The sequence below is a fragment of the Colius striatus genome, chromosome 15, assembly GCF_028858725.1.
Source record: "Colius striatus isolate bColStr4 chromosome 15, bColStr4.1.hap1, whole genome shotgun sequence".
Classification (NCBI taxonomy): Eukaryota; Metazoa; Chordata; class Aves; order Coliiformes; family Coliidae; genus Colius; species Colius striatus.
The window spans coordinates 1,856,949-1,880,490 of NC_084773.1; the positions used below are offsets into that span (position 1 = coordinate 1,856,949).

The window sequence follows — 23,542 nt, forward strand, 5'->3', positions numbered from 1 at the left end:
ACATGCTTTCATTTATTTTGCAGTATCATAAAGAAAACATCCAAAATTGATGCATTAACTAATCAGTGACAGCATACTGATGACTTTCCTTTGAATGTTGGGTTCAACTCCTTTGAAATAACTAGAGACTGCAGTACAATGTTGGTAGTGCTACAGGTTACATTACAGCCAGAATAAAACACAACTAAGAATTATCTGTTAACAAACAATTGCAACCAAGGATAGGTGATTCTTTTCAGAGCATTTGTCTATAGGATTAAGAAAGAAAAGGATTTATTAAGACCCTGTCACTCTTTCTCTATGAGTGATCAGCAGAATCCAAGACCAGCCCTTCTTTGTAATATACAAGTGCTAAAATGTTTTATATAGGGACAAATCTGGTAATGAGATTTTCAGCAGTTCTCATCTTCAGTTTTAGAGGTGAGTTGATTCAGTGGATTCAGTATGAGACAGAAGAGGAAGCTTGAAATCACAGACAGGACTGTAATTCATTCCTCCTTGTAACCAAAGAGCTGCTCCAGGTGGAATTTCTATGTTCAGAGTAGTCTGGCCAGCATATAAAATTGCAGGTCAGATTTCCTTCTAGTTGAAGTCAGACATTTCTCTGTAACTGGCCAAGAATTTAAATGTGAACGACTGAAAAGTAAAAAGTTTGTGAACAGAACTGGCCTCATCTACTGTATTCACAGGTTATGGTAAAATAATGCTGGGGGTTCCAGATAAAGTCCAAAGATAGAGTATGGGCACACTGTTTCATTTACCTTCGTGTCTAGCTGCCATAGGTACTATATTCAGTATTATGATCCAATCATTACAAACCCCTGGGCTCTTGAAGACAGCACTGGCAAGTAAAACTATGAGTGCCTGGCTTCCATGAGTACAGAGAAAACAAATGAATCTTTAAGTTGGAAGCCAGATATGCTTCACTTTTGTTGCAGAGAGGAAGAAGAGTCAGCAGGCAAGGACAATAATCCTAACCTCAAAAAAGAAGAGGAATCTGCACAGAATTTGTCGCAACAGATACAAAATTAATGAACCCTCTTTGAAGCAGTACTGCACAGGATAGAAAAGAGAGACAGCTTGGATAGAATCTTAAATAAAATACTGTGCCTTGGCCACTGATTTGTATTTCTGACAAACTTTTAAAATGTATGAGAGCTTGTAAAACTCTTAATCTATACCTTAGAGCAGCTGTCTCAGCTGTACAGCATTACCACCTTCCCTATGCAGCTCTGCTATACTTTAAATAAACATGCTGAATTGTTCAGTTGTATAATAGAAGACACATTTGCTTGTTGTACAGCTTTGGGTTGCACCAAAGAAGAAAACAAATCACTTGCTTAAATATGGATGTAATATATGGTCATGTATCTGTATATGGAAAAGGTTTTTGTTTCTCTAAAGATGTGTGAAAGGAAGAAAGAAGCATTAGCCATGCAAAATGAGCATCATAACTGTGGTTTAAACTCAAAGGTATTGCTGGTGCTGCTAAAAGAGGGTAATTTATCCAAAAGAAGGCAGAAGTCACTGCTTGATTGACATTAAAAGCATGTTTTAAAATAAGTCATTATATATGGGATGAAGCTGGAACACAGAAAGTTCCACTTAAACATAAGAAAAAACTCTTTCAGTGTTTCAGTGAGGGAGCCCTGGCACAGGCTGCCCAGAGGGGTTGTGGAGGCTCCTTCCTTGGAGGTCTTCAAGACCCACATGCACATGTTCCTGTGTGACCTGATCTAGGTGACGCTGCTTCTGCAGGGGGGTTGGATTGGATAATCTCTAAAGGTCCCTTCCAACCCTACCATTCTGTGATTCTATGATACCTAATGTGGAGCTTGACATACATTCTGATATTGTTCAAGCAGATTGCTTTAGAGACTTAGAAACAATTGTTAGGGGAATGAAGATTTTATATTTCTGTCCATTTGCACTTCAGTATTTGTTTTGTGTGTGTTAGCTTCCAAAAGGATGAGCAGAATGCCATCCCAGTTACCTGAAATCTCTGCAAAAGAGAAGGATGGAATACAGATGAAATAGATGTGTCTCTACTGTGTACAGGTACTTGAGCATTCACATTCTGCTCACTTGGTAAGAGAATGTGTGTTTCCAGTGATCTGGTAGGGAGCTGTGGAAAGCTTTATGTGTGTTCTGTATGTCACTTGGAGCAGAGATCCTATCTTTCTGCTGCCTTCTGATGAAACAAAGCAATGAGTGATGCTATTGACTGCCAGTGCCATGAGAATAATGTTATGGCTTAATAAGTTGCTCTTAACCTGAAATATTTAAGACCTTTTCAAAGCAAGTTCCTTCACACCAAATACTCTGGTTTCTCTGTTTATGCTGAAGAATTTACCAACTATAGTCTCATAAAAGCACCATTATTTTTTTATCCTGTTTTCTTCTTTTCTGTCTGTGCTGAGTTCAAAAAGAGGCTCTGTTAGCACAATACATTTCATGTATTATGAGTTGATCTGTATTGCATACTAAGAGGTCTATATGTTTTCAAGAACTACTCTTCTTTTTATTGCTTCAGTTCTTTTCAGCTTGGAGGCACATAAATCCTTCTCTTTATTTTCCTTAAGTAACCTGAGTTAAACTCAGCAACAGCTTGCACTTGGGCAAATTGGCTTCAATTTGTTTGTGGTCTTTCAGAATCTGGTTATTATGAACTTACTTGAACACTGAAAGAGCTTCATCTTCTCTTTTGTACTAACTTTTAAGTTCTTTTTAAATACTAGCATTCATGTGATTGAAGTTCTGACCTTTTAGTGCAGAATATATCTGTTTCATTCTGTTCTTCTCTTTTATGTAGATATATTTTTCTGGTTTACAATGGCCATAGCTCTCAAAGTCAAGCACTTCCAGTCAGCTGGATACCACTTCTGCCACAGGTGTTTTACCATCAGTTGATTTTGTTGTGGTTTCTTTAATCAAAATTTGCTGGCCACCATCATCACCTCTGAAAAATAGTTCTGAGGTATTGAGGTTTGCTTTATTTTCTTCCTACAAAGAAGAAGCTAGGTCTTGCAGAGGCAGGTGGGTTCATGGGAAGTTGAGTCTAGGTACTGAATGAAAACGGATGCATTTTGTCAAAGGGGTTTGTGCAGTGGGAGATCTAGATTGTGCAGTGGGAGATCAAAAGGTGGTTCCTAGATTCCCACAGGAGTGCTGCCAAATTATCCATGGTGATACCAGTTTGGTGATGAGATAGGTATAACAATCCACTGCTTTGAGAAGAAATCTGGTGACTCTTTCCAATGCCTCATGTTGTTACAGCCATACAGTGCAGGTGTTACACACGGGTTTTGCTTTTGATGCTTCCAACACAAAGGACGTTACAACCATTCTTTTGCAGGGTCATTTTCTGAATTATTCTGCAAGCTTTTAATCATTGCAGACTTCAATAGAAGGATAGATGATTACATCAGGGTATCTGCTGAGATACTAACTAGATCACCCTTATTCTTTTGGGAGTTGAAACCAACGTGAAACCTCTACATTTTCTTTTCTCTTTTGAGAACTGAGCAAGATGCTATTGAATGGCCTTTAAATGGCTGAAAAAGAACAGATGGTTTAGCAAACATCATATCTATCAATTTATTTTTCAACAAGACAGATCAGCAAACAGCAGTTTGATTTCCAGACTGTAAGCCAACTCAAATGTTTGATGTTGTTCTACTAGTTCAGTTCTAGGTAGAAACAGAATGCAGCAGCAGCATATCTGGCGCAATACCGAGTGACTCTGAAAATATCTGTCACTCCAGAGCTCACTGAAGAATGTAAGTGTAACAATAGCATGGAATTTTTTCCTTTATTCTTTGGAAAAGCAATGTATGGAAGAGCACTGCCTCATCTTGATGATACTTCCAGTTGCATGAGAAGGTAAGTGTGGTGAGATAACAATCCTATCTGTGGCTGAAGAATCAAATCCGTGTAGTGAAGTTGTATCACTTGGGCTAAAAGAACTGCATGGAAATTCCTGAAGGGGATGATTATAGTAAGCATTAGGCCAGACCTGAATTCTACTAACCTGATGCTAAACAGAAAATGAGGAGTAAAAGAAGATAGACCTACGTATTGGATGTCAAAGGGAAAGGTCACAAACGCATGTGAGAAAGTAGAATACGTCAATCGATATGTGTCTACTCAATTGATACAGGCACTGTGCAAATGTTTTAGTCACACAGGACAGCAGTGGAACACATTTCTTTTCTAGATGATAAATTACAATATCCCATCATTACTCATGGCATTTTTCTTCAGAAGAAATGATTGCATTATAAAAACTCACTGTCTTGAAAAACCCATGAACACTTTTGAGATCAATAAAGCAGATACCAAGGGTTGTTTTATCATCATGTTTCTATGACGTTTGCTCTGTGTTGTTTTTCCATGTAAATGCTTTGCAGAATTCTTTGACTCTTTCATGTTTTATTAACTGTATCCAAAATGCATTTCCATTTGAGGCTTTCAGAATGTAGGAGGCCTCTATTTAAGCTCATTAGGACTCTCAGGTAGGTCAGGATTTTGTGAATCTCTGTGTGTTTTTGACTCGGGATGCAAAAAATTCCTCATGATGGAGGCAAGAGTTGATCACCTTTGGCCTTCTTGTTAAACCACGTTATGCAGTTTTGGGGTTGTTTTTTAATTAGAAGAATACAGTTGATTTATGAGAGTGAGGTTTGAAAATCTAGCTGTTATAAACTTTCAAACAGAAGAGCTGAGTGTATTTTTCATAGATGCTTAGGATTCTGTGATTCTTTTAACTGAAATATTACCTAAAACATGGCATGATTTCCTAATGCTGTTCAAGGTCAGCTTTATTTTTCTGCACTGTTTTTACAGCTGCTACTCATGTTACCAGAAATATTTCTCTCTACTTCACAAGCCTCAAATACCACATCATTTGACTAGTAATCAGCATCTGCCTAATTTCAGCTGAAGAATAACACTCTCTTTATACTCTGAAGTCTGTAGAACAACATACATCATGTTATTGTAGATTTCCATTCATAGCTGCATGCCCCTTCCTCGGGGTGGAAGAAACCCCATATTATTGAGATACTTTTTAATGAGAAAGTTAGGGATTGAAGTTGGTAGATTAATAGGATTAAGGGTTTGGCAGTCTTTCCTGTTCCATGTTTTGTATTATTTAATCTCTGTTTCTAAGCCTGAGTTTTGTTTTCTACACGGGGTGTGTAGAATGTTGGGTTTGAAATCAGAGGAATTAGTCTCTTAGCACTAAAATGTGTGTTCTTAAAGAAAAGTTACATGGTTCCTGAATTCTTTTGTCCTGCAGTTATAACATACTCAGCAATGAGACAGTGTCACTGAGTTCCTTCTAAATCAGGCAGCTAGGGTAACTCTTCTGAGCTTTCATTTTACTATGCAACACTCAGCTCTGTTTTTTTCACTAAAGCTATTTTTTAACCCAGTTGTCAGCTACATTCTAATTGACAGCAGTGTTGTGCTCAGTGGCTTTGGCTCCTTAAAACTCTGCCCTGTTGCTCAGTTTCAGGATGCCACCTCATTTCACAGCTACAACTTTTAAGCTGTTGGGAACACTGCCATGAAAATGCTCAACGAGCAAAGGAAAGGAGAATGACTGTGTTTTGCCAGACTGAGCCCCATTTTCATGCTTAATTCTGAAGAACAATAATTATCAGAAGATTGGAAATGATTTCTTAGGCTTGCATGCTATTGGCAATGCACTTCAGGTCTTGAGTTCAGAAATGAAACTAACAAGACATGAGATGTTGAAGTAAGTTCTCAAAAGTGTTTGCTTCTGTCTTTAAACCTCAAGTAGAAGTAGGGTTATTTGTAGATCTTATTCAGGTAACATTTCCTACTCTCAAACAGGAAATTCAGCCTTCATCCTAGGAAGCTGTTTCACTAGTATTGTGTTCAATGTTGGCTGCAAGTGGAAGGGCTCAAGCGGCCATTCCCACAGCAGCACTCTGGCAACTCACTGAACATGAATATTGAGGTGTCTAATTGAATATTCAGCAAAGACAGGTAGTTGTACATAGTGATTAACAGAACAACATCTCTGCAGTCAGTGCAGTCATTTTGGTTTGTGTTTTTGAAAGCATTTAGCAGTTTGGGGTTATGATGCCAAGAGATTGATATGTACTGCAATTATATCTTCATTGTATTACACAGGCATTTGTACCAGTGGTGGGCAAGTTGCAGATACTTTGCCTTCATATTCCCTCATCAGTAGCTGCTTTAAATAACTTCCTAGGGTTCATGTTGTCCATGGTTTTTAAATGTAAAAGAACTATTTGTGTGTATAAAAGCATGCCTGAGACACATAATGTCTGTGCATTTCCTTCATACTCAGAACAGTAAAGAAACACCCGTTTTGTGTAACTGTCTGTGGTAGGACGTTGTACAGATGAAGGAGGTGAAAGGAGATTTTGGTACTTGTCTCTGTTGAAATGTGAGTTAAGGGTAAAATGCCTCTTAATAATTTTTGTAAATGAACTTAATATTAGTCATACAAAAAGGAAAAGTGGACATTGGGCAGGGTATGACTGGTAATGTTTCCTCCATACCAACATTGTGTTATGAACGCTTGTGGGACCCTACTGAGCACAGGACTGGAATTCAGCTGTTCTCAGCCACTTGCTGAGGGGTTGAGGGTAAGAGAATTACCTCATTTTTCAGCACCTCTGCATTAAACTTACCAAATATGAACAACAGTGCTTTTCAGATTAGTGTAATTTCTAGCTGGCTTTCAGATTATTCTTTGGTTAATAATATAATTAGGGTTCTGCAAGAATTATTCTGGCAGCATGCTCTTTCAGTGCCATGAGTAGAGTCTTGCAACTTCTTTGTAGTAATTCTTGCAAGAAACATGCCCCAGTGCTGTGCTTTTCCTCCTTGAGAGAGAACTAGACCAGCAAAAGTTCAGTACCTTGCTGCTTTACTCACATTCACAATTCTTGGAAGAGAAACTCAGCTTTTGTTTCTGTGTGGGACCCCTGAGAGATGGGAGCTGCATAATCCTTTCAAGTCACTGACAAACTACTCCAGAAATACACCTATGCATTATTGTTGCTGGTTTCCACTCCAGAGGAAGGGCACTGCTGTGAAGCACGAAGGCCTGCCTGCATTTGGCAGGGCAGTAGTGTAAATGCAGATCATATCCCATGGGCTACAATCTTGCCTGCTGTGAAGCAGAAGTCTAAAAGAACAGATGCAACTCCAAGATGTAAAGCTGTGTGACTCTGTTTCTATCAGTGGCATGTCCAAGAGCATGGCCTGTGGCCCTGGATCCTGCCAGGGTTCTGCCACCAGCCTTTAACAGTGAGGCTCTCTTGCACATCCCCTCAAGCAGCAGCTTCAAGAGCTGGGAATTTTTTAGGCACTCTGTTCAAACCCTCACAGAAGAGTAAGATCTATTGCATCCTTGTCTTTAATGTTCTTTTGTTATGTGGTATTTCATGATTCTGTGTGGTGGTTAGTGTTTGTGTGAGCACTGTATTCCTAAACACATGAAGATTAATTACACAGCTGCCTAATTATGTGCCAAAACCCCAACTGAAGATCATGAACCTAATCAGTACCTGCATAAGCGTGGTCTTCACAGCAAGTAGACTCTGTGAGGTTAAGAATATATTGGGTGCATATAACATAGAGTAAGAATAAAACATGAAGTCTAATTTCACCCTTCACTTTTGCTCCCCTAACTTGGAAGAAGTACCATCTACATCTCTAACACATTTTCCAATGCTCATTTTTTCCCATCAAGCAAAATGCTTCCTAGTCTAATAATGTAAGAATTAATCTATGCCAGTACAAAAAGCAGGTGTTATATTGCAGAGAGGCAAAATCATGGGACACTGAGCCATGAAAGTTTTAATATGAAACTCAATAATACAGCAATAGCATGATTGTAATTTTATCCCAGAGGAGCTGACTTCAAACACTTAATTCTGGTGTATTGAAATAAATCTTTTACTGTTATTTTAAAATGTGATTAAAATTTAATATATCGTCTGGCAAGTGTTTACAATGCCTGATCTCAGTGATCTTATGAGATTTAACAGGCTGAATATGCTGCCAAGCTCCAGCTGTAACGCTTCCATCAGATTTTGAAATGTGCCACTCTCCTCCAAGGCTATAGAGCTCTGCTCTGAAGCTACATTGTGTGGTTATTTGTACTCAAGGCCTGTTAGTCATTTCTGTTGGAGTGCAGTGCCCAATATTTAGTAAAAATATCATTTTCAATATATGGTTAAGAAAGAAACCAATACCTTTAAATCAGCAAGAATACATTTAACTTTGAATGTTAGAACACCAGAGTTACACAGCCAAGAAATGCAAAGTATTTACATGCTTTTTCCTGCTGTCCAAAAAAAGTAACCTTGTTTATGTCTGAAAAGCTAAAGAAAAAGCAAGAATTCAAGGTGACAGGCTTTAGAAAGGAGTCAGTCCTCTCCACATATACCATTTCTGTCTGCAAATTGTCTAATTTGATGCAAACTTTGGTTTAGAATTGAGCCCAGTAAAACTGAAGTCGCTGGCAAAAGGGAAATCTGTTATCTTGACACTGATAAACTCAATTGCATCCATGGTTCTCTCTCACAAAAAAGCCATTATCAGAGGGATTTTCTTGTGTTGGCTTGAAACTATGGTGTCTGGCTACTGAGTCTGAAATGTTCAACAGCACATCCTCATCCCATTTCATTTCTGTTTCATTTCATTTCTCCCACATTCTTCTGGGAGGCAGAGAGCCAGCAGTGGTAACTAGCAATGCAGTGCATGGACTTGCTGTTTAACAAACCTCCCATCTCCATTCCCAGTGGAAGTCCTCTTGAGAAGTGCAGGTGTTTGTTGGGGTTTGAAGGCATTCAGCACACTTTGGGAGTGCCTCAGTACTATGCAGAAGACCACAAGAGGAATGTATCTCCCTTGTGTTATGGAAGGTGTGTATCTCCATGGTGCAAGGCACTTCTTGCAAGAGAGGGTTTGCCTCTCTTTGGAGAGTGATGTAAAATTACTGAGAAGTTTGTGAAAACTGCTCAAATTTGCACAAAATCACAACCCATTAAGGCTACATGGGAAGACTAATTAACAAACCCAAGGTCAAATAAATGGCAGGGCTGGCACAGCACTCAGGATTTACTGCCCAGCATTAGTGTTCTTCCTGTGGTGTATAACCATGAAACACCTGCAGGGCTCTTCACTCATTCCTTGTTTTTGCTGTAACCAGCCTCTTGCAGAACCAGAAGCTCTTTTACTCCAAGTCTGTCAGAAAGCCTGTTACTTCTATCAAGTTGCTCAGGTTGTGTGGTAGCTGTGGGTATTTAGAAAGAGAGCAAAGCCACAAAAGCCTCCTGACAATAAAAGACAAAGTGTCACAGCACTAATCATGCACACAAAAGTAGAAGTGAAAAGAGCTTGTCTCAGACTTAACTGATTTCTGTCCTTGTTTTTTTTCTTGGGTACCTCACAGAAATGCTACAGTTTGAGTGGCTTCACATGTTCAGTTAGTGGCTCAAGAAATATCTATAGGTTCAACCTCCTCCCCCACCATTTTCACCCCACCCAAATCACAAGTGATGCTGTAGGAACTTAAATGTTACAGATATGTAGTGAAACTGAGAAATAACACAGTAACTGAAGCACATACAGTGGTTGGTAGCTCTGTGAGAAAGACTGAGACTTTGTCTCAGTTTTTACCTTCCTGGGGAATTTAGAGGCATGGCATGGTTACATTTTTTTATTGAATAGGATGTGCTAGGGTTTCATTCTGCAAGGAAATACTTCAATGTGTCTGTGGGTGCTTAGATGGATGAGCTTAACAATAACTGGATAAAATGGAATAGTGTCAGCAAGTAGCTGGATTGGCATTCAACTCCATTAGGCTTTGGTAGCTTTGGTTCATCATTATTTTGGAAGTACAAAAGTACTGAAACCAGAGGACAGATCTTCAACTTGATCTTTAATTTTCTTAGGTCTTTAAAACCTCTCATCTTTTATGTATGGATATTAACAGAAGTTTGAGGGATGCTACTGCATGGGCCCAGGTTTCACATACCTCTTAAGAACCAGGTGCTCCTAAGGATACATATATGGCCCCAAACCTGCCTTACTGGAAGGGGAGCAGAGGTGTGGAGGCAGAGCCCTGCTTCTCAGGGGATGTTGCTGTTCCCAGGGCAGTCCCAACCCATAGCCTGCTCTCCTCCCCTCTGGACTTCTGGCATCAGAGTTGGAGGAGCTGTCTTTGCCAAACTAGTTAGTGAAGTTTTCTCTCACACAAGGCAGACAGCTCCACTGGTCTTCTTCAGCTCCTTTAAAGTGACTTTGCTCTGTTTATGCAAGATACTGCAGCCAGACCCAATCAAATGATTAATCCATAAATGCTTAGAGCTGGTTTTATGTGTGCATATATATCAATGGATGCATAAAAGTATCTATACACGTTGATATGAAAACAATACCTGCTTCTCTATCACTTTATAATATATAGAAATGCTATTTTCAGATGATAAATATTAAACAAAATGATATTTGATGTAAACATTCCTTAGCCAAAAGGTGCAGTTCACGTAAGAATAGTTACAGAAGTGAGAGCTTGAGCATCAAGTGTGAATGCAGTTTTATTTTACAGTCTTCAGTATTCAAGTATAAATAAGAAGTGTATAGCTACTGTCTGTAAAATGTATCTAAGAATGTAATAGAATGTAATATTCAATAAGAATGACCAGAATGGCTTTCCTGAGGAGGATGGCTCATAATGAAATTGTGAAATTGTTTATTTAGGAAAACCTCTACATTAAATCTGCTGAAAAACTGCCACTTTGTATAGGAATGCAGCACACTAATACATTTAAATGTGTACTTATATCCTTAAGCTGCTGCTAGTACAACTTCTGGGTTGTTGAGGGTTTGTATTTGCACCTTAAACAACCCCAAGTGTGTAATGCCTGGTGTAGGTAACTGTAAGAAAAAGATTGCTTAACATGAGCAGATTAAAAACCAATTTAGCTGATGGCCACAAACAGAGCTTAGAGTTTGTCGTGGCTACAAAGATTTTCTGTCAGGGTAAGAAAAGCAATTAATCAGTATGCAGAAGGTATTGCCTGCCCCATAGAGATGCTAATTTTGTGACACTTTGGAAACTCATGTTCTACATTTACTGTTCACACTAGATGGAAGCTAACCAGCCTTAGCTGAAGCTAATGAAATCAAAAGACTGCAAAATGTCACATTTTCTCATCCCCACACAGTCTAATTTTGAGATGTTTAGTTTCTTTCGGTAAGTTGTTCAACAGCCACAATGTGATTGAATATCATGGACCACAATGGTCCTAAAGGCTGGGAGGTAATACTTGTACAGAACTGCTGGAGCCTGTTTATTTTCTGCAGAAAATAAAGGGTCTATCAGTTTCCTGCTCAAATATTTTTTGGAAATGACAGAAAAAGCCAACAACCAATTAAAGATATTGTAGTATAGCAGAACAAAGACCAAGTGTTTCAACATGTAGTCACTGGGGACTTTTATTTTGTGAGGTTTTTTCCTTCCCCCCCCCCCCCCCCCCCCCCAAAGTGCTATAGAAATATGTATATAAATGCATGATTTACACATAGCAAACTTGCCTAGATAAAATGTTCTATTGCAGGTACTGCTAACAGTAGCCATTTGAAAGTTGAGGTGTTCTTCCCTACTTACTCTAAGTTAGAAGCTAACATAGAAGCTGTTCTCATTTAAAAATGAAAAAGGTCATATATGTTTCAACAATTTTTAACCACAAAACATTCTGGAAAAGCCAGAAAAGCCAAACACCTACTACTATATTTTTTCCCTTTCCAAAGGGATCTCTGCAGTCATTTTATTTTCAACTCCTGTGAGACATCCAACCACCTGGTTACCCCTGTTCCCCTGCAGCTGTACAAAAGCCCATGCCAGAAGCCCGAGCTGCTCCCTTTGCTTTCCCACTGGCCACGCCACGAGCGCTCCGACTCACCTAAAGCCGAGTCGCAGATGAGCTGCTGCGGGTGCGCGGGGGCACAGCTGCACGCCTCCGCCAGCTCCCGCATCCTGTGGCTCACGACGAGCAGCACTGACAGCAACAAGCTGCTCGGCACGGGCTTCATGTTGCCTTAAGCACAGCTATCGGCCAGCCAAGAGAAAAATGCTTTCTGCCTGTTGCTTTTCTATCTAAACTTCCTAAGAGCCGTGTGATTCGGTTGGGTCGCAGCAGGCTTGGCTGGTTTCGGAAAGCCCTCTAATGCTCGCTCCGAGGACACGCTTGTGTTAACTGACTTCTAATTTCCCTGACATAGGACCCTCTTATTTATGGCCCTGGCACTTAACTCCTAACTCCGCCTTCCTTTAAGGAAAAAGCACATCATTGGTGAAAGTTATTGTAGCAGAGGAGAGGTTACCTTAGTAAGCGTTGCGATGTTGCTCTTATGAGTCAGGAGGACTATTAATAATCAAAAGCTTTTACAAAAAACCATCTTTTATGAGTAGCTGCAGCTGATTTTATGGTCTCAGCAGAAGAAACTCTTTATCTCCTTTTTTTCCTGCTAAATTGCCTTGCAGTTTGAATTTAAGGACTTGTTCTGCTACCTTCTCTATTTTGGTCAAGTAAACAAAGCTGTCCTTTTTTAAGCTCTGTTTTCATTTGCAGTCCCTGATCTTCCTCTCCACTTCTGTGCATTTTCTTGAAATGACGTCCCTGTTTGCAGGCTGGACAGAACTTCATTCATGAAAAGGAAATGTTTCAATGCTCTGTTTGTGAGCCCTGAACAATTGGGAGTTACAGGGAATAATGAATTGCACATAAAAGCTGCGGTACAAAGGGATTGGAAAATTAATTTCATCACAGATTTGGTTGAAAATAACTGGGAGAAACAAACCAATGGTGTATGTTGGAGGCACACCTCTGCATTCCTGATTAATGTAAGTCCTAATCAACACAGGTCTGTATTTTCTGGCTGATGTCATACACAGATATGAAGACAAGAGCTCAGAAACTTTTTTCAACTTCAGCTCTTGTTGCTGTAGCAATCTGGGCATGTGTAACATGTATACCCCCTCTTTTTCTGAAGGATTTTATTCATGAGGGAGAAAAAGGGTTGACTAAAGAGTAATAAAATGCATCTATAGATTGACATGCAGTACAGAACTGCTTAGATGATTGTTGTGTTTTGTCAAGCTTAGAACTGAAAATTCATTAATGTGATGTGAAGCATTTCTATCCAGACTCACACAGATTTCTTTCCTCGAGGCTGAGATTTAGGTGTACACAAAGCAGCTTGTCATCTTTATGTAGATGTGTACGTGTTTCATAGCAGCAGATTTATTGTTGAGCAGTAAGAGGTCAGTTTTACAGCTACTAGCATTGTCAGCATTGTCAGAATTGAGTCTCATTTGTAGCTTTCTGGATCCACATTCAAAAGCCAGCCAGGAACGTTGTACACTGTGTCCTGATTTAGTTCAAGCAGCCATACTTTGATTTTTACTTTTCCAATCTGAAGTTTTGGCTTCAAGTTGGATCCAAGTCCAGGACTAACACCTGAAAATAATGTCAACCTGTAAACATTTCCATTCTTACCTGGACAAAACTTCTTTCAGGAAGCTTTTTATGTGAGTCAAACAATAAAGAAAAAAAGAGATGTGAGGCTAAACTCTTGCACAGCAAGTCCAAGCTACAAGAAGGCTGCAGAACCACCCCTCAGCAGGTATTTTAATCGCCTCTGTGGTCAGTAGTTCTAGGACTATTGATTTTCAAGTCTCACTTAGGGCAGTAAGGCTGGACAGTGATGAAGGAATTAATCGAGACACATTGGTTGGTTTCCAGATGACATCACATGGCTGCTGCTATAGGTGATCTAAGTAGACCAATTTGATTACTGTTTCAGTAAAATTCAAATAATAAAGAAATATGCTGGGCAAACAGCTTTCTCTATACATTGAGCATGCAAGTCTACTTATGCCATGGTTAACTAAGGCATGTTTAACCCAAGATTGTCTAGCACAGCACACAGCTATGCTCTGCTTCTCCTTTATACCTACTACAGTCAAACTAATTGTGTCATCAAACTATAGTGCTATGCTCAGGACAAAATTTAAACCTAGTTTTGGGCCAAGTTACACACTGTGTCACAGCTGTCTCAAAGACACAGCTGCACAATAAATACATTGAGCTCAATGGGTAGAAAAGTACAAATGCTTGAATGGAATCTCATGTGTCAGTTGTGCATATGTCATGAAAACACATTTTAATTGCAATCTTATGCAGTATTGCCCACAGCTACCCTTGAGATAAAGTCTACCCAATTGGATTAAGTCTTTCAGAGACATCTTTATGTAAGTGGACTATTAAGGCATGACTACACTTAGAGGAGCAAATGGCCATGATAGAGGTTCATGCTCCACATACACATTCCCTGCAGGTGTCTCTAGACTCAGTCAGCACTGGAAGAGCCAGGCTTGGAACACTCCTATCAACAGTAACAGGGATTTCAGTGAAACTTGTGGCTAGGAGGCTGCTCAACCCCAACATGAAACAAGAGCAGGAAAGGCTGATACACATAGACCAGTTAGTCATGGGGTACATGGACTTAAAGCCAGCACTTGAACCTGGCTGTTCTGCTTTCCCCACAAGGCTGAGTAATGAGCAGTACTTTGGTAGGTGCATCTCTCATTTCTTCCAGGCAACATGGATACAATCTTGTCATTCAAATGGAATTTTCAAAACCTCAGCAGAAGTATTTTCTGATAAATCTTCACTGTGAAAGAGTAAGTTTTGTCAAACTGCTCCCAGGATTTGCACAAAGACATATTTACATCATAGCATTTGACAGGGATTTCAATAAGGCTGGGTACTCCTATACTCAGGAACATGTTCTCACAAATTCAAGAAAACACATTTTTAGTCCATTTATCAGAAGAGAAAAATATTACCTGTAGCTTCTACTGATATCATACAGTGTTAAAGTATCTGTTACTGCTGCATGATATCAACAAGCATTAGGTCTGAGCTTGAAGCTGTATCAACTCTTTTTATTGTTGTATATTGTTAAGTTTTTTCACTCTATTAAGAAAATTACTTTTAGAGAGTTCAGAAGAAACCTTAAGCTCAGCACCCATTCCTTATTACAGTTAGAGCTTGACCTTGTAAAACACGGACCCAAAAGACATGGAAATTTGGCTTGACTAACTTTTAAGTGAAATAATTTTGTATCTGAAATAATGGCAGGGAAATTGAAGCCAATGTTTCATAAATGTAAGCAGACTGAACAAAAGGAACAGTCCTTTTACTCTTTGCAGAAATGGGCTAAGAGTACAGGGCTGCTTTTGCTATACTATATATTATGATGTCAATTTTCCTTTGGTTTGAGAAGTGAGCCATGATATCATAGCCAATCATGTCATAACACCAGTGAAGGATGAAGAGTAGCAGGGTCAAATAGGACCCTCTCCCTGGTTATATTCTAATACAGCTAATGCTTGCTATTAAGAAGCAGAAAAGTGCATTGGTCAAAGTATAGTCAGTGAATCCTTCAATTCATTATTGACACAGTAGAAGCAACACTTGGCACTTCCTCATTTCTGTCTAGCTCAATAAGTCTAGTGTTGAACAACTAATTTTTCTAGTAAAATGCAAGTAAATAATAGGATTGGGGATACTCCCCTGTATTTGTTGATGTGTACAATATGGCAACAAGGCAGGATCCCTGACTGCAGGCAAATTTGTGGTCAGCTTCATCTGTTCTCAATAGGAATTTTAATTTTGTATGGGACTTCTCATTCAGGAGGGACTTTCTGCACTGTGTCACGGTCCTTGTTAATGTTTACTGCAAAGCATTAGCATCTATCAGCAGCATTCTGGTCTTTAATGGCAATCATTGTTTCTTTCTCTCTAACAGCCTCCAGAGACCCATACTAAAAACACTAGATCTCCTCTCTTAGATACCATACATGCAGAATCCCATGGAATGAGCTTCTTTCCCTGAACTCCAGACTAGACTCATCTTGACTTTATGATATTTTCATCTGTTCCCCACCAGTTCCTGGGAATGAAAGGTGATGAGTCAGATGCATCACCCTGAGAGCTGACATAGGAGAGGCAGCACTGCTAGATCACCTCTGCTCCGTGCTTCTTTCCCAGCTTGTCTTCCCTATATCTGCTCTCACCTGTCAGCCTTTTGTAGCATCCACCAGCAGCAGGACCTTGGCTGACCCGTGCTGCTACATTGTCTCCTGGCACTGCAGTCTGCCCTCTGTTTCATTTTTCATGAGAAGCAGCATTGTGCACTCAGTTTATAGATTCCAGAGTCCTGAACTTAAGTATTTCTCTGGCAGGCTTGAGTTTGATGCTTTGAGTTATGCCAAGGAGTGCTGAACTGTGTGCACAGGGATTGTCCATAGGGCTTTTTCAAAGGCTCTTTAATTATAATGGGCTATGCAACAGACACCTTATTGTCCCTTCCAGCTGTCAAGCAGTTTGAATCTACACGGTGTGTTTTGGTTGGACTGCCTGTTCACTACATTATCTTCTGGCAGTCTACAGAGTACAATTTCTTAATCTGATTATTTTATATCTTTTCTATGAATAAATATTAAATTGTATTTGATTTTTTTTGATCTTATTTCCTCTCTGTTGTGGCAAATGAGTCTTATTTTAGAAGGTTAATATGAGGGATTCTCCACACTAATAGTTTACCTGCTGCCTTCTTGATTACTAGAGTTCTCTTCTGCCCAGTTCTCATTTGGCATTGCATTTGCTTTTCCTACAAACTGCTTCCAGGTTACCTGATATAGTCAGATGCAGGATGGTTCTGCTTCTCCTAATTAAAAGAGGAATCTGTTGGGCTACCCCTGCTGCTGACGAAGAGCTTTGGCACAGCTGAGCCCTAACTTTATCTGGAGATGGTCTTTTCTGAAAACCAAGCAGACCAGAGAAAGTACATCTTCTGTTTGTTTATTGGTTTAGGACTCTTCCTGACTGCTTCTGGGAAAGAAGAAAAAAAAAAATGAATGGCAGGCCACCTTCATGATTTCACTTTTAATTTCCTTTCTCCAAAGTAAGCAGAGCAAAATTAGATTTAGTCTGATGCATATTCCACAAATAAATTACATGGAACTGGAGTGGTTAAATGAACTTTGCTTGGGGATTATTGGAAAGATAAATATTTAAACACTGAACTTGAGGTAAGTCATGTTTATGTAACATCTGGTGGGTTTTTTGTTGCTACTGTGGGTTTTTTCCCCTCTTCTTTTTTTTTTTCTATTGTGGCTTTTCTAGTCATCTCGACCATAAGGACATTAAAGCTGGGATGAACACCACCTTCACAAAACTGTGTTTTCAGTATTGTTGCCAGCAGAGAGCTTTTTTTAATCTACTTTATCTATTTTTATCTATTCAAATAGATAATTTTAACTTAATTTTATTTTTATGTAAAGCTTTGGTTATATTTGACATGATATCTTAGTTAAAAAGATTCAGAGTAAGTTTACAAGAAGTTCAATTACATTCTTGGAAAAGAAAATAGTTTCTATTATGGAACTCCAGGCATTATTCAAAGATCCTTAAGTTGAAGAACCTAGAAACCTTTGAGCATTTTAGCATATGAAGCTTAATTTTTGAGGGTTTATTTTAATAAATAAATGATCCAATAAAATTTCTATCTATTTAATAGACTTATAGTGAAGAAATAGCAGGATGACACTAGTAATCCAGACATAAACTCCAGAAAAATTCTGGTATAGGAAAGGATAGGTTTGATTTCTGTTATGTTTGAAAAATATCAACCATAATATGGATGAAGACTCAGATGGTTGACTAAATAGCTGTATACTGGTTAAGTAAATAACCTTCACTTCAGATTATGAAGATGATGCTAGTGCCTGGAGGTATTGTGTAAGTACATCAGACTAGAATGCTTCCTTCTACAGTAAAAAGCATGGTAAGTATAATAAGCAGATTTATGAAAACTTTAAAGGGTCAGATAGTAAAGATAAATAGAGTAAAATGATGCTTATCTTTGTAAGCTCAGAGCACAATGAGTCTTCAGTTTGTAAAACATTGAGGCATATGATATGGTAAGAAGCAATGCTGATAATTATCCTTGCTATTGGACGTCAGTAAGAGAATCATGGAATTAATCAGCTTTTTAGCTGTTCACGTTCATCTAGGAGATTCATGTTGATTAGGAGAAGTGCTTCTAGCTGTAAGTCAGCTTTATTATTATCAGACAACTTGCATGCTTGAAATTTATACTCTCTGAAGTGTAAGTTCTGGTGGAGTATAATTCTGATGATCAGAAATGAACTGAAATATCTGTAATCAGCAGAATGTAGCAAAGGGCATTTCATTTCCAAACTTGAACCTAGTTAAGCATATATGGGCTTCAGATCTAGGTAAAACAACAAGGAAAAGGAAAGTGTTTTCAGTGACTAGTCCTGGGGTTTTCATACAGAGATCTCTGGGCAACGTTGCCATCTATAAAAATGTCCTACAGTGCCAATAACCAACAGGTTTCCCAGGAGTACGCAAAGGGGGATGGGATGCATTTTAGTCATTGAACATAACAGGACTGGGCATACACAGTTCTGTGATTTCAAAGCTGATCTTTAATCAGACAGTTTGCAGCAAAACTTCTGTCACATCCTGCAATTAATTTCGATTCCATTCAGGAAGCAAAAAATAATTAAGTAGGATTTCTGACCAAGAGCCTTAGATTTAGCTCGAGTTTAGAAAAGAATAAACTGACGTGGCAGAAACATGTTTGTAAGAAGGGGATGTCAAACCTCTGAACACTAAACAAACCCTAAAGAGTGGACCTACATTCACCAGACTAATGGTGCTGCCAGCTGCCTCTACTTACAACTCATGTTTTGGTTCTTTGTAAAACACAAGTTAAGTTTATTCTGTCAGGTTCACTGGAAGGACATGACTCTTGTTGATATGTTCAAGTAACAGGAGTTTTTGCCCTGCTGCTGCTATACTGGGGCTGCATGCACAGCACACAGGTTTAGATTTAAAGAAAAACATAGCAATGCATTCAGGAAGGAGAGAAGCATTAAGTACTTTCTAGGAGGAAATACTGCAGCAGACTACTGATTCTACTCTTTTTTTCATGAAGTTCAGTGAAAATACAGATAGCAGGATAGTGTAAAAATAGGTCCCTTCTTCCTGAGCACAAGATGAGTCAGGTCAGTGTTTACAAACTTTGTATTAACTGCTCAGAGACCAGAGTTGTGGCATCTATTTCAAACACTTGCCTTTCAACAGAGCAGCTTTTGTATTGTTCATTGGGTTGGGTTGTTTGTCAGTTTGGGTTTATTTCCAAACTTCATACCCATCTTCTTGGTTCTCCTGCACAAACTAAATGGCAGTTTGAAAATGATGATTCTTCACAACAAGCATCCTAGGCTTGGGAACCATTGGCTTCTCATATCTTGGAGTTTTGAGTGATGCTAATGGATACTTTTACAAACACTCTATGTCTGGGTAACAAGTGAATCTTCCAGAAGAGTAGGGATTCCTTCCTTTCTTCAACAAGAAGAAATCCCTCTACCATCTTTTGAGATATGAGGAAGGAGGAAACTGTCTGTTTTATCTTTAATTGTATTTGCTTAACTTTTGCCTGGCAGCCTATGCTTAGTTTTGAAACTGAAATAGGTTCTGAACACAGCCAGTTTGGCTTTCAAACCTTTCTGTGTTCGTGATGTCTTCTGGAACTCATGTTTTTTAATGGCTATCTTCTGTGTCAACAGCAATTCTCACAGTACTTGCTTGCTCATTTTGAACACATGTGTAATTTGAACAAGTTTTAGCATTTTTATTTGGCCATTTTTTCCTTTGACTCCAGCGAAAGCAAACAGCAGTAATTGCGGTGTTTTCTGAAACTGATTGAGTTTTCTGCATTGCCTTGTTAATTCAGTGTGATTATTAACATGTGGGATCAGAACAGAAAATAGGCCAGCCTTAAATCTGATGTGAAAACAACATATGCAATGTATTGAAAACAGCTTGACACTTCAGAAGAGCAGCACAGTCTTATTTTGCAGGCTTCAGGCACTTACAGTAGGTTCTGACCAGTAGGTAATGAATCTTTGAACTTAATTTGTGTTTTAATCCAATTTGCAAATCATCCTGGGGACGTGGAAAAGGAATGTTTGATGTAATAACATCAGCAGATGAGTGTAAATTCCAAAACATTGGAAGCTTTAATGAGGATGACTCAATAACTTAATGCTCCCAACACCGGCAGTTGCAAACAGCTTTGTGGTTTCACGCTAGCTAACCCAACAGATGTCGTGACCTGATTCTGAGACTTAATGACATGAGAAACATGCTTCTGTGATATATTTCAGTATTTTTTGCTGTGAATGCACACTTGCCTAATTCTTTGTTCTGCAGCTTCAGAATATGTGGTCAAACTTCTGCCTGGATTTAGTAATCCCACTTATAGAATTCCTGTTTGAGATAGTTTTTTGTCCACTAGTAAATCTAAACAGTTTCCTTGTGACTCTCATTACTTTGCTAGTTGCCTATCAGTATTATGGGAGAAAAAAAAAAGAGCAAATGGGAAATTAGAGAAATAACATGTGTCATGAGCTCCTACCCCACTGGCCTTGCTCCTGTTGAACGGATAGGAAGAGATCTGATGAAAAATCAGCTATGAGTCCACAGCTGTGAGAGGTGTTAAGAGGTTGCTGCCTGTATTATTGGCAGTAATTTAAAAGAATATTACAGTGCAAGTGGTTTGAAAGTGTGACTCTTGTACACTGGGCCCCAGTTGACCCATGGAGATGGTGGAGTCCAGATCTCATGGCACGTAGAAGCTCTGCCAGTGAAGCTCCAGTTTGAGCCTGTTGGTCAGTGCTGTAGTGTCATTGCAAGTATATGGCTGGAAAATCAAATCCCCTCATTTTAGAAAAATCCCTCCTGTGAAGACTACAGCAATCAACTTCAAATGTGTGCATCTAAAAAGCTATATTAGTTTAATGACACTCACATAACTCTGTTAAAAGAATTCTTTTCAGCTGATCTGTCTTGAAATTAATAAAATGAATTACAGTAATGGAAAATAAAGTGGTAGTAAAGAGTTAAGTGGAATGCAAATGAGTTCTTAAATGAAAAAATACTAATAGATAGTTATTTGGATAGCAAAAAGATAGACATGTTATTAAAAACATGAAGATATTTCAGGCAAGACATTACAGCCACGTTTCAAACCCATCTATACTGTTATATTCCCATTACAGATTTAATCACTGCTAATACTCAATCCTTCTTTGTCCTTGAACCCTGTGCAGTGCAGTTAACCAAGGCAGGGTTAGACTCCTAACTCTCAGACAGGCACCCAGGCTGCCAAGAGGTTTTAGAGTATTACTGCCATACTCATTAAGACTCATGTCAAACAGGAGTGAACTCCCAGATGGAAGGTGTCCTCTGGTAACAACCATCAGATTTGTCTGGTCATTAAGTATGTAGATTGAATTAATGCCATTAGTAAATGACAGAAACCACTGAAAGGTGTCATTTCAGTAAAGCAACTTTCATGTTAAATGTTTCTCGGTTTGGAAGTTAAGACTTGACTTGTTACCCAGGTTTTTAAAGGATTCTGCTTCAAAACATTTTTTTACTCCTTTCTTTTATCTACAAAACATTATTTACCTTTTGCTGTCCTAGGGAACATTTCTTCAAGAACAAGGATCAAAGTAGTTCCCACCACTATTAGTACCTAGTCCTAGTCCTTGGGAGTGAGCAGTTCAATTTATTCTAAGATTCTGTTGAAATGAGACTTCACATTTCTTTGAGATAACAATGTAAGAAGTTAAAATCCCAGAAATGGAAGTGTCTAGCTGATAGAATGTTTTCATTCTCAGTGATGTTGTTTTGGTTAATGATGTAGCACTAGCACGTACCAGTAATGTATCTCAACTCTTCTACACAGATCCCTACAAAGGCCATGAGAGTTTTCCCAGTTGCTACTGATATTTATTACCAATCCAATCATACTCATACATAACTATGGAAAATTGTATTGCATCCTTGATGTGCATTCTGTTCCCTATTTATTTTCAGTCTTCATGTGTGTTCTCTGTGCAGTGGTTCATGCAGTGCAGCCCTTTTCCATCTCTCATGCATAAGAGGGTTACAATTTTTTGAATGTGATTTCTGCTGTTGGTCTTTCCTGGCTTTTTCCCCCCTCAGTTTTCAGTTGTCTCAGTGGAATTTCTACTTTTCTTAATTTAAGGAAACCTTTGAAAAAGAAGCAATATTACTGTAAAATGCCCTTTCTCCCCTCAACAACACATTAAAAAGGAAACGTACAATTAGTATCAGCTCTATGTTAAAGTGAGTAGAGTGAGCTAGAAAAGAGGAGACTGAGGGGGTATCTCATTAACATTTACAAATATCTAAATGGTGGGTGTCAGGAGGTTGGGACAGCACTTTTTTCTGTTGTACATAGCAACAGGACAAAGGGTGATGGGATGAAGCTGAAACACAACAAGTTCCATTTAGATAGAAGAAAAAACTCTGTCACTATGAGGTGAGGGAGCCCTGGCACAGGCTGCCCAGGGAGTGTGTGGAAAACTTCTTCCTTGGAGGTCTTTAAGACCCACCTGGACACATTCCTGTGTGACCTGATCTAGGTGGGACCTGCTTCTGCATGGGGGTTGGACCAGATGATCTCTAAAGGTCCCTTCCAACCCCTACCATTCTATGATTCTATGATATATGCTGGATCTTCTTTCAAGGTATCTCTCTACTGTGTAACTATAACATAAATTAAAAGGAAACCCATGGAACCATCAGGTTGTCACAGTTACTGTCACAGTTGTGTCATACATAGTGTTCACTCAAAAAAAGTCTTGAGTCTGCTTGTTCTGTTAAGCCAGGAATTACCAAAAAAGAGCAGATTGGGAAGAGGGGAGGACTCTGGTCAAGTTTTCTGTCATGTCAGTAAGAAATTCCAGGCTTTGTTATTGCTTGATAGAGCACAGAACTGGGAATCTGGGAGTGGTCAGGCTGTGACTGCAGGATGGCACACATCTAGTCCCCATGCACAAAGGGAAACCCATGGTCATTAAAGTAAGAGCAGCATTAGAGGAAACACTTTTCAAAAGCCCAAAATAGCTACAACTTCATCAGCCCTGGATTCAGGGGCCTGTCACAGTGATAGACACAAACAAGAGAAGCACTGGACTAACTTGATATTTGTCTGCCATCTGTACTGCCTGGTTTTTTTCTGTCTGATGTTTGAAATGCATGATTCAGCACCTTTTTCTCCTGCTACTGCTGCCACTTCTCTTTTTCTGTGCTGGGATGTGGTGTACCACATGAGATCTTGATATTGGACTCCAGAGCAAAAGGAACTCGATTGCCTTAAATGATGTTAGTGCATTTTTTTCTGAGGGAAGGAAGCAGGGTTTTCTTCTTTTCTTTTCTTTTTTTAAATTTGAGTTAGTGTTTGTTCCTGTGGCCCACAGTGGATTCCACAGCTTTGGAAGCACGGGAAGATACGTGGTCCTCCTAATTACGGGAGTGCCATTTGTATTGCT

General features: G+C 39.1%; 2 protein-coding genes across 2 annotated transcripts in view; one reads left to right on the forward strand and one right to left on the reverse strand.

Moving 5' to 3' along the window:
- Positions 1–12,268, reverse strand: part of TIMP4 (TIMP metallopeptidase inhibitor 4) — a 29,984-nt gene extending 17,716 nt beyond the window's left edge. Inside the window, exon 1 of the mRNA XM_010208643.2 lies at positions 11,979–12,268. Coding sequence (XP_010206945.1) covers positions 11,979–12,108 — 130 coding nt within the window. The 5' untranslated portion in view covers positions 12,109–12,268. The remainder of the gene's footprint in view (positions 1–11,978) is intronic.
- The window catches only part of SYN2 (synapsin II), a 194,097-nt gene that overhangs the window by 116,829 nt on the left and 53,726 nt on the right, over positions 1–23,542 (forward strand). The window lies entirely within an intron of this gene.